Source organism: Elephas maximus, chromosome 7 (genome assembly GCF_024166365.1).
Source record: "Elephas maximus indicus isolate mEleMax1 chromosome 7, mEleMax1 primary haplotype, whole genome shotgun sequence".
NCBI classification, from domain to species: domain Eukaryota; kingdom Metazoa; phylum Chordata; class Mammalia; order Proboscidea; family Elephantidae; genus Elephas; species Elephas maximus.
The window spans coordinates 90,779,575-90,791,621 of record NC_064825.1 but is presented as its reverse complement, the minus strand read 5'-3'; the positions used below and the strand labels follow the sequence as shown (position 1 = coordinate 90,791,621).

General features: G+C 41.3%; 1 protein-coding gene across 5 annotated transcripts in view; it reads left to right on the top strand.

The window, feature by feature from the left end:
- SLC1A2 (solute carrier family 1 member 2) overlaps window positions 1-12,047 on the top strand; it is a 405,614-nt gene that overhangs the window by 185,203 nt on the left and 208,364 nt on the right. For 3 of the 5 annotated variants that reach the window (XM_049889390.1, XM_049889389.1, XM_049889388.1), the window contains one exon: window positions 5,819-6,882. The exons of the other annotated variants lie outside the window; for them this stretch is intronic. In XM_049889390.1, coding sequence (XP_049745347.1) covers window positions 5,819-6,355 — 537 coding nt within the window. In that variant the 3' untranslated portion in view covers window positions 6,356-6,882. Of the gene's footprint in view, window positions 1-5,818; window positions 6,883-12,047 lie in introns of those variants that run through there. 5 annotated transcript variants of the gene reach the window in all.

The following is a 12,047-nucleotide window of genomic DNA, read 5'->3' as shown; positions in this document are numbered from 1 at the left end:
ACGTTTACAAATCAAGTCAAACTGTCACATATAAGTTTATGTACACCTTACTCCGTACTCCCACTTGCTCTCCCCCTAATGAGTCAGCCCTTCCAGTCTCTCCTTTCGTGACAATTTTGCCAGCTTCCAACTCTATCCTCCCATCCCCCCTCCAGACAGGAGATGCCAACACAGTCTCAAGTGTCCACCTGATACAAATACCTTACTCTTCATCAGCATCTCTCTCCTACCCACTGTCCAGTCCCTTCCATGTCTGATGAGTTGTCTTCGGGAATGGTTCCTGTCCTAGGCCAACAGAAGGTTTGGGGACCATGACTGCCGGGATTCCTCTAGTCTCATTCAGACCATTAAGTATGGTCTTTTTGTGAGAATTTGGGGTCTGCATCCCACTGATCTCCTGCTCCCTCAGGGGTTCTCTGTTGTGCTCCCTGTCAGGGCAGTCATCGGTTGTGGCCGGGCACCAACTAGTTCTTCTGGTCTCAGGATGATGTAGGTCTCTGGTTCATGTGGCCCTTTCTGTCTCTTGGGCTCTTAGTTATCGTGTGACCTTGGTGTACTTCATTCTCCTTTGATCCAGGTGGGTTGAGACCAATTGATGCATCTTAGATGGCCGCTTGATAGCATTTAAGACCCCAGATGCCACTTTTCAAAGTGGGATGCAGAATGTTTTCATAATAGAATTATTTTGCCAATTGACTTAGAAGTCCCCTTAAACCATGGTCTCCAAACCCCCGCCCTTGCTCTGCTGACCTTTGAAGCATTCAGTTTATCCCGGAAGCTTCTTTTCTTTTGGTCCAGTCCAGTTGAGCTGACCTTATATGTATTGAGTATTGTCCTTCCCTTCACCTAAAGCAGTTCTTATCTACTAACTAATCAGTAAACAACCCTCTCCCACCCTCCCTTCCTCCCCCCGCCCTCGTAACCACAAAAGTATGTGTTCTTCTCAGTTTATACTATTTCTCAAGATCTTATAATAGTGGTCTTATACAATATTTGTCCTTTTGCCTCTGACTAATTTCGCTCAGCATAATGCCTTCCAGGTTCCTCCATGTTATGAAATGTTTCACAGATTCTTCACTGTTCTTTATCAATGCGTAGTATTCCATTGTGTGAATGTACCACAATTTATTTATCCATTCATCCGCTGATGGACACCTTGGTTGCTTCCAGCTTTTTGCTATTGTAAACAGAGCTGCAATAAACATGGGTGTGCATATATCTGTTTGTGTGAAGGCTCTTATTTCTCTAGGGTATATTCCGAGGAGTGGGATTTCTGGATTGTATGGTAGTTCTATTTCTAACTGTTTAAGATAACGCCAGATAGATTTCCAAAGTGGTTGTACCATTTTACATTCCCACCAGCAGTGTATAAGAGTTCCAATCTCTCTGCAGCCTCTCCAACATTTTTTATTTTGTGTTTTTTGGATTAATGCCAGCCTTGTTGAAGTGAGATGGAATCTCATCGTAGTTTTAATTTGCATTTCTCTAATGGCTAATGATCGAGAGCATTTTCTCATGTATCTGTTAGCTGCCTGAATATCTTCTTTAGTGAAGTGCGTGTTCATATCCTTTGCCCACTTCTTGATTGGGTTGCTTGTCTTTTTGTGGTTGAGCTTTGACAGACTCATATAGATTTTAGAGATGAGGCGCTGGTCGGAGATGTCATAGCTGAAAATTCTTTCCCAATCTGTAGGTGGTCTTTTTACTCTTTTGGTGAAGTCTTTAGATGAGCATAGGTGTTTGATTTTTAGGAGCTCCCAGTTATCTGGTTTCTCTTCGTCATTTTTGGTAATGTTTTGTATTCTGTTTATGCCTTGTATTAGGGCTCCTAATGTTGTCCCTATTTTTCCTTCGATGATCTTTATTGTTTTAGTCTTTATGTTTAGGTCTTTGATGCACTTGGAGTTAGTTTTTGTGCATGGTGTGAGGTATGGGTCCTGTTTCATTTTTTTGCAAATGGATATCCAGTTATGCCAGCACCATTTGTTAAAAAGACTATCTTTTCCCCAAGGAACTGACACTGGGCCTTTGTCAAATATCAGCTGCTCATATGTGGATGGATTTCTATCTGGGTTCTCAATTCTGTTCCATTGGTCTATGTGCCTGTTGTTGTACCAGTACCAGGCTGTTTTGACTATTGTGGCTGTATAATAGGTTCTAAAATCAGGTAGAGTGAGGCCTCCCACTTTCTTCTTCTTTTTCAGTAATGCTTTACTTATCCGGGGCTTCTTTCCCTTCCATATGAAGTTGGTGATTTGTTTCTCCATCACATTAAAAAATTACATTGGAATTTGAATTGGAAGTGCATCGTATGTGTAAACGGCTTTTGGTAGAATAGACATTTTTACTATGTTAAGTCTTCCTATCCATGAGCAAGGTATGTTTTTCCACTTAAGTAGGTCCTTTTTAGTTTCTTGTAGTAGTACTTTGTAGTTTTCTTTGTATAGGTCTTTTACATCTCTGGTAAGATTTATTCCTAAGTATTTTATCTTCTTGGTGGCTACTGTGAATGGTATTGATTTGGTTATTTCCTCTTCGATGTTCTTTTTGTTGATGTAGAGGAATCCAAGTGATTTTTGTATGTTTATCTTGTAACCTGAGACTCTGCCAAACTCTTCTATTAGTTTCAGTAGTTTTCTGGAGGATTCCTTAGGGTTTTCTGTGTATAAGATCATGTCATCTGCAAATAGAGATAATTTTACTTCCTCCTTGCCAATCCGGATGCCCTTTATTTCTTTGTCTAGCCTAATTTCTCTGGCTAGGACCTCTAGCACAATGTTGAATAAGAGCAGTGATAAAGGGCATCCTTGTCTGGTTCCCATTCTCAAGGGAAATGCTTTCAGGCTCTCTCCATTCAGAGTGATGTTGGCTGTTGGCTTTGTACAGATGCCCTTTATTATGTTGAGGAATTTTCCTTCAGTTCCTATTTTGCTGAGAGTTTTTATCATAAGTGGGTGTTGGACTTTGTCAAATGCCTTTTCTGCATCAATTGATAAGATCATGTGGTTTTTGTCTTTTGTTTTATTTATATGGTGGATTACATTAATGGTCTTTCTAATATTAAACCAGCCTTGCATACCTGGTATAAATCCCACTTGGTCATGGTGGATTAATTTTTTGATCTGTTGTTGAATTCTATTGGCTAGAATTTTCTTGAGGATTTTTGCATCTATGTTTATGAGGGATATAGGTCTGTAATTTTCTTTTTTTGTGATGTCTTTACCTGGTTTTGGTATCAGGGAAATGGTGGCTTCATAGAATGAGTTAGGTAGTATTCTGTCATTTTCTATGCTTTGAAATACCTTTAGTAGTAGTGGTGTTAACTCTTCTCTGAAAGTTTGGTAGAACTCTGCAGTAAAGCCATCCGGGACAGGGCTTTTTTTTTATTGGGAGTTTTTTGATTACTGTTTCAATCTCTTTTTTTGTTATGGGTCTATTTAGTTGTTCTACTTCTGAATGTGTTAGTTTAGGTAGGTAGTGTTTTTCCAGGAATTCATCCATTTCTTCTAGGTTTGCAAATTTGTTAGAGTACAATTTTTCATAATAATCTGATATGATTCTTTTAATTTCAGTTGGTTCTGTTGTGATGTGGTCCTTCTCGTTTCTTATTCAGGTTATTTGTTTCCTTTCTTGTATTTCTTTAGTCAGTCTGGCCAATGGTTTATCAATTTTGTTAATTTTTTCGAAGAACCAACTTTTGGCTTTGTTAATTCTTTGAATTGTTTTTCTGTTCTCTAATTCATTTAGTTCAGCTCTAATTTTTATTATTTGTTTTCTTCTGGTGCCTGATGGATTCTTTTGTTGCTCACTTTCTATTTGTTCAAGTTGTAGAGACAGTTCTCTGATTTTGGCTCTTTCTTCTTTTTGTATGTGTGCATTTATCGATATAAATTGGCCTCTGAGCACTGCTTTTGCTGTGTCCCAGAGGTTTTGATAGGAGGTATTTTCATTCTCGTTGCATTCTATGAATTTCCTTATTCCCTCCTTAATGTCTTCTATAACCCAGTCTTTTTTCAGGAGGGTATTGTTCAGTTTCCAAGTATTTGATTTCTTTTCCCTAATTTTTCTGTTATTGATTTCCACTTTTATGGCCTTGTGGTCTGAGAAGATGCTTTGTAATATTTTGATGTTTTGGATTCTGCAAAGGTTTGTTTTATGACCTAATATGTGGTCTATTCTAGAGAATGTTCCATGTGTGCTAGAAAAAAAAGTATACTTTGCAGCAGTTGGGTGGAGAGTTCTGTATAAGTCAATGAGGTCAAGTTGGTTGATTGTTGTAATTAGGTCTTTCGTGTCTCTATTGAGCTTCTTACTGGATGTCCTGTCCTTCTCCGAAAGTGGTGTGTTGAAGTCTCCTACTATAATTGTGGAGGTGTCTATCTCACTTTTCAATTCTGTTAAAATTTGATTTATGTATCTTGCAGCCCTGTCATTGGGTGCATAAATATTTAATATGGTTATATGTTCCTGGTCAGTTGTCCCTTTTATCATTATGTAGTGTCCTTCTTTATCCTTTGTGGTGGATTTAAGTTTAAAGTCTCTTTTTTCAGAAATTAATATTGCTACTCCTGCTCTTTTTTGCTTATTGTTTGCTTGATATATTTTTTTCCATCCTTTGAGTTTTAGTTTGTTTGTGTCTCTAAGTCTAAGGTTTGTGTGACACTCTTCTTACCTTAATATTTTAGCACCTAGCTCAGAGCCCAACACATGGTAGGCACTCAGTGTTTTCTATTGACAAATACTAGAAAGGGGCATTTTTGAAAGACCATAGAGTCTTTTCTCTTTGTTTTAAAAATAGAGTAGAGACAAAGGTACATCATTATGATCATCAAACATGTATTAATTACCTATCTCATTTAGGGTCCTATACTAGGCATTGAGGACACAGATTTTTATCCAAGATACCCCTAATCAATTTATAATATCCTTCTCTCCCTCCTTACTTGACTTTCTCCCTGTCTCTGATCCATCTATTCATCTATCCATCCCATCTACCCACCCACCTGTCCATCCATAATCCCATAATCATAATGTGATTCATTTTATTCACTGAGAATAGTTGCATATAGGGAAAAAAAAAATTTGCCCTGAGGTGCCTACAGTCTAGTGAGAAAGACAGACCAGTATACTGTGATCAGCGCAGCATAGCTAAAGCCCTGAGGAAATGCGCCCAAATGTAGTTGCAGTAATTGAGCACTACATTAAAAAAAAAAAAAAAATACAGGGCAACACAGATGTTAGCTCCTAGAAGCCTTTATCAACGAGAGTGATCAGCAAGGATTGGGACTATCAGAGAAGACTTTGTGGAAAAGTCTCTTGGAGCATTCTGGGTGTATCTCCATTTCACTGACTTGAAGTGATTACAGCAGACCAGAAGTTGCAAACTGGTAGCCTTCGAGGGTTTGTGATTTGATGGCCCCGACATAATTTTTTTAAATCAGTTATTTGCCAGCATTTAAAAAAAAACCAGGAAGCTTCAGATAAAAACCTGGAGTCCTAGATTCTCTGGCACAATTAGAATCCTGGCCCCCTTCTGCATGACACACTGCCCACTTTTGATGGGTGTGCACTCTTGTGCTCTGCAGCCCCTTCCCCATCTAGTCACCTTGCCAGGCCTTGGCAGGCATTGCAGCTTAAACCAAAAACAGTCTTGGAAATAGAGTAATTGCTTTCTATGACCCCTTGAGCAAAGTAACTTCAAATAATTGCAGCTATCTCTTAGCCGTTTTCTCCTGATAACTTTGCCTCAGGGCCAGCCTATTCTTGTCCACCATGGAGTTGGCTGCTCACCCTGGCTGTCTGTTCCTTGTGTTTATAGATTTCTGCTATCATTCTGCATCCCAACTATGATCCCATTCTGCTCGACTCTGACATGGCCATCCTGAAACTCCTGGACAAGGCTCGCATTAGCACCCGAGTACAGCCCATCTGCCTAGCAGCCGCCCGTGACCTCAGCACCTCCTTCCAGGAGTCCCGCATCACCGTGGCTGGCTGGAATGTCTTGGCGGACATGAGGACCCCTGGCTTCAAGAATGACACACTGCGCTCGGGGGTGGTCAGGGTGGTGGACTCGTTGCTGTGTGAGGAGCAGCATGAAGACCATGGTATCCCAGTAAGTGTCACAGATAACATGTTCTGTGCCAGCCACGACCCCACTGCCCCTTCTAACATCTGCCTGGCAGAGACAGGAGGCATTGCAGCAGTGTCTCTTCCAGGACAGGCATCACCTGAGCCGAGCTGGCACCTGGTGGGCCTGGTCAGCTGGAGCTATGATAAAACATGCAGCCACAGCCTCTACACAGCCTTCACAAAGGTGCTGCCTTTTAAAGACTGGATAGAGAGAAACATGAAATGAGTCTCAAGCTCCATGAGAAGCTTTCCCTACGTCCACCTGAACTTGTGTGCCACCTGTGTTGCCTAATGCAGTGTGGACCTGAAGTGTGACTTTAGCTGTGCCAAGGCTTCTGATTTCAGGGACAAAACTCAATGGAGGCCAAGTTGAGATTGGCTTCTGGTAAGCCACTGTGCCCCCTGATTGCTTGGTTATTTGAAGATAACCAGGGCTTTCAAAAAAGACAATAGGGATAGCAAAGAAAACTTTCCCATTCAACTGACCTGGGGGCCTTTGCCACCCTTCAGTGGTGCCAATGTCATGGTCAGCTCTGGTTGAGAAAGGATTGACCAGGAGGACTGGGCTTCATGAGGCTACTTCTAAGGCTCCAGATAGACCAAGTTCCAAAGAGCCACTTGCAGGACAGCCCAGGACAGCGGAGCTTGGAGGAGGTACATGCTTTGGTGCACATTGCCACAGTTTGACACGATCCTTTTCCTTCTCAATCCTCTGTAAATATTTTAATAAAACAAGGGCTATCTTCTGACCCACGAAACAAATGTGCTATGGTTCTGATTCCTGCCTGCTGTTTCTCTGTACTACACATATGGGGACCGATGAATTGGTGACAACCCTTTTAAATGAGTTATAATTCCCAAATGATGCATCTGACAAAGCCATTGTCATCTTTATGATACCAGTCCTTGGAGCTTGGTGGGTGATGGGCTGAGAGAGGAGGGATGTGGTACCATCAAATCAGACACATGCAGAGGAAACTACCAGCAATTAGATCATCTTTAATGTCCCCTCTGGTTCTCATGCTCTAGATCCAGCACAAAACCCCCACTTTGCACTCACATAAATCTTTATGATATATTTTCATAGCATCTGAAATGGAATCCCATTTTTACTTATACTAGATTTAGCTATGCCCAGAAGCTGTAGCCTCATTCTTTTCTGTAACTGATGTGATTTTCCTCTCAAGCCCCACCCACAGATCTCACTGGATAGTAGGGGGGAAAATGAATTCAGTCCAATCAAATACTTTAAGTGATCTTTTCAGGAATATTCTCTTTTTTGGGTGACTCTTTTATTCCTTCCTTCCCTCCTCCTCTCATCAGTTTTCTCCTCTCCAAGGTTCTGTCTTAGAGGCTTGCATGCCTTCAAGCATGGGGACAAAGCAGGGACTTGTGATTTCCAGCTGGTCCTCGGTTGTGTGTGGTGGGTCTTTCCCATCCCTGGGTGTTTTGCAGACATTTGGTGCTAAGGTCTGTAACTTGTGTAACTTTGCGCTATGTTCTCTTTCACTTTCAGTGGGACTCTATGGCCCTCCCTGCTGGCTTGGCTCATCCCCAGCTCTTGCTGGCGCTATGATACTCCTGAGATCTGGCCATGACTCCTCTTTGACCCTGGTTTGGGCCACTCAGCCCCATTGCTACAATGGTGACCTTCTCTGGCAGCTCCCCAGCTAGACACTCAGTGAACTCCTCTTCCTCCCTTGGGGGCTTGTGGGAACTTCTCGGTCTTTTCCATACCACACAAGAGCTGAAGCTCAGGGTTGTTACACCCTGGGAGACATTCTCCTCCTATAGTTCCAAACAGGAACTTTACTGTTCCTGCAATTTATCTGAGAGACCTTCTACATCAAGGATGTTAGACCCAAGACAGAAAGAAGGTGGGGACACGTTTGTCTTCCAACCTGCCTCCCATCTCTGTGTCTCCTGCTTTCCCATAATCCCCTGGGTTAAAGGGAATTTCTTGTACTTTTTCTTTTTGTCAGGCCGGGACTTTCCATAAGTCATATCCTTCTCTTCTTCCTCCCAGCCACATCCTCATGGCTTAATCTAAGAGCAGTGTATTAGCTATCTGTTGCTGAATAACAAATTATCCCAGAACATAGAGGCTTAAAACAATAAACATTTCACAGTTTTAGTGGGTCAGCGACTTAACCCAGTCAAGATGTTGTCTGGGGCTGCATTCATCTGAAGGCTTGACTGGGGCTGAAGGATTTGATTCTACAGATGGATATTGAGTCACTCAAAGGTTCTTTTAAGTCTAGAAAGCTTGGATCTTGAGAGATGTGATGGAGGTTGGATCAGAGAGATCTACTTCAAATTCTTGTTTTATAACTTCCTTTCTAAGTGATTTTTGGGCAAGTTCTAAGCCTCCCCACATCAGTTTCATCATCTGTTAAATTGGCATAATAAAATATTTTTAGGAGAGCTGTAACAAATAAGTGAGATACTGTGTAACACAGTGAACATAGTATATGACATATAGTTTGGTGCCTGTAATGCCTGCCGGAGCTAGGGCTGCCTCCACATCTGTGTCTGTAGTCTACTGCACTTCACACAATGGGTGCTATCTTAGTTACCTAGTGCTGCTATAACATAAATACTATAATTGAGATAGATCGGGGTTCAAAGCTTTGCAGGAGAAAAGACCTGGCGATTTGTTGCCATAAAGGTTACACCCCAGGAAACCCTATGAGGCAGTTTCACTCTGTCACATAGGGTTGTCATGAGTTGGAATCGACAGCATACAACAACAAAGAACAAAAATTTATTTTCTCACAGTTCTGGAGGCTAAAAGTCCAAATCAGGGTCTCAGACCTGTCAATTTCTTGCTTGTCCAAAGTCAAGATCATTTTGTGACTCTGATGGATCAAGGCAAACCCAAGACCACTGTATATCTTGTCTGAGAACAGACAAAAGCAAGGTTACACCACAAAAACACCAAATATCCCCCTCTCCTGGTTAGTATGAGTGACTGATGCTTCTTTACCAATTATACTTTTAGCCTCTATTCAAGATTTATTAAGATAGCCAATTATAAAATTAATCCCAGCATCCTAAGAGCAAAGCCCCACTTCCTGGTAACCTCCCCCAAATCACCTAACACAAGCCCAAATCTTACAAGTGCATTCTCCCTCATTGCAAGGGGCAATAAATGCAACTTGTTCAGCTGCAGGTGTGGTCCTGGTGGTCTTTGGCTAGAGACCATTGACTAAATTAATAAAATTTAAGAAAAATATATATTATGTAAGCAAGAATCTTACTTTCCTTGGAAGAGGCCAGGTTTACACATTAAATGGACCTTAAAGAGTAACCGAGTGGGTCAACTCACACTGTGAGGAAGGAGTGATCCAAGTAGGCCAGATTTCAGTTAACTTTTCATTCACAGGGTAGCTAGAACTTCAACTGAGTCTTCATAGTGATGATCAGGAAGGAAATAGGATGTTGTAAGTAAGGAAAGAGTTTAAGTAAGGAAAGAGTTTGGAAAATACATGAGATTAGGCATGGAGGGGACAGATTTACAAAAGGGCTGACTATTTCCCAACACGGACCCTTTATTCCAGTGACAGGTCAGGTTGGTCAGCCATGGTGAGACCAGTCAAGATAAGACCAATTAGTTATGACTACCAAATATTCTAATTAGTTGGCACAATAGATATATCCTGATAGAAAGGGAGAAAAATGTAGACTAGGCCTTCAAATTTCTTAAAGAATCCAGGCTTACTGGACCTATTGAGGCTGGAGGAGTCCCCAAGACTATTACCCTGAGCTACTCTGCAAACCTTGAATTGAAACTATCCCCTGAAGTCATCTTTAAACTAAGTAATAGTCTAGCTCAAAAAGTAAGGATTGTCACCATTGAGTATAGCATTCCCTTAAAAAATTAATTAGACCGAATGGACAACAGCTATTTTAAAGCATAGACAAGAAGGTTGGAGGGCAGGGAGTTTTAAGTGAATAGGAGCGAAACAATTAGAACAGCAATAACGAGAATATTGACACTATGTGAAGAATGTAACCAATGTCACTGGGAATGGGTTTTGCTGTATATATTTTCACCAAAAATAAATTAAAATATAAATTTGAAAAGATAAGACCAATTAGTGGGGAATCTTGAATGCTAGAATTAATTTGGCTCTTTATTGACCATTTCCAAACATCAAGTCCATTATGATGTCGCCAGGAGAGTGAAAGGATAGAAGAATTCTGGGAAAATCCATAAGGCTGGTTGTGCTAGACAGAGGGCAGTGGTTAGAAGACCCAGCCTGAGCTCAAATCCCAGCTTTGTCACTTACACAGTGTAACCTTGACCGTGTCACTCAATTTCTATTCTACAGTTGCCTTATCTGTAAATGGGAATGCAACGATATGAGGATTCAGTGCGGCAATGCCTGCGGTAGCTAGTATGAAGAACATCAGTACTGGGTGTTATTACTGTCATTGTTGTTTTATTGTTCTTCAAGAGGAGGAGACTGGAGGTTGAGAAACCACTCATGTGAACCTTATGAGACACAGAGAGATGAAAGGAAGGTTTATACTGCTGTTGATGTCCAAGCATGTGGAAATATGTTTAGCTATCCACGGAGTGGAGTCAGTAACCAGAAAGGAAGGGCAGAAATACATGAGGGTCAAGGGTGAAAAGAGCCAGGAATGTTCAGAGTAAGGAGCAATGGGCTTGTGTAAGTGGGAGTTGTCTGGATAAATTTCAGAGACAAAATACTAGTTCTTTCAGAGAATTTTTGATACATTTCCCCACATACATATGTACGTGTGTGGGGGAGGAGGGGTGTACAAGATGGACTTATTAAAAGGGACCAGGCCCAGCTAAGGAGCCCTCGTGGCACAATGGCTAAGCAGTTGGCTGCTAACCAAAAGTTTGGTGGTATGAACCCACCAGCGGCTGTGCAGGAGAAAAGACCTGGTGATCTGCTCTTGTAAAGATTACAGCCTAGGAAACCCTATGGGGCAGTTCTACGCCATCATATAGGCTTCCTATGAGTTGGAATTAACTCGATGGTACCTAACAACAGGCCCAGCTGGAGAAGTAGGAAATTTACAGTCATCCAGACCTCTCCTTTCCAGCATAATACATGCTATCCTTTGGAATTATGAATATGGGATTTGAATATGAATCTTTATAGTTCTTTGGGGTTTAAGAATTTTAATGCTGTCAGAGTTATCACCTGCTCAAAACCTAATGTGCCTCTCACATTGACCTCCTATATCAGAGTGTTAGTGGATAAAACCTCTTTCATCTGAATTCCATCAAGAATTGTGATTCCATTGATTTTCCACCTGTCATTCATTCATCAACAAAAATTTATTGGGTGCTTACTATGCCAAACACCAGGAAGACTGTTGTTATTGTTAGGTGTCATCGAGTGGGTTCCAACTCATAGCAACCACTTGTGACAGAGTAGAATGCCCCATAGGGTTTTCTAGGCTGTAATCTTTATGGCTATATCATTCAAAAGCGGCTGCAGCAGTTTATCAACAGGGAACTGCCAGAAATTCAGACCAGTTTCAGAAGAGGACATGAACCAGGGAAATCACTGCTGATATCAGATGGATCCTGGCTGAAAGCAGAGAACACTAGAAGGATGTTTACCTGTGTTTTATTGACTATGCAAAGGCATTCGACTGTGTGGATCATAACAAATTATGGGTAACATTGGGAAGAATGGGAATTCCAGAACACTTAATTGTGCTCATGAGGAACCTTTACATAGATCAAGAGGCAGTTGTTCGGACAGAACAAGGAGATAATGAGTGGTTTAAAGTCAGAAAACGTGTGTGTCAGGGTTGCATCCTTTCACCATACCTATTCAATCTGTGTGCGGAGCAAATAATCCGAGAAGCTGTACTATATGAAGAAGAACGGGGCATCAGGATTGGAGGAAGACTCATTAACAACCTGCATT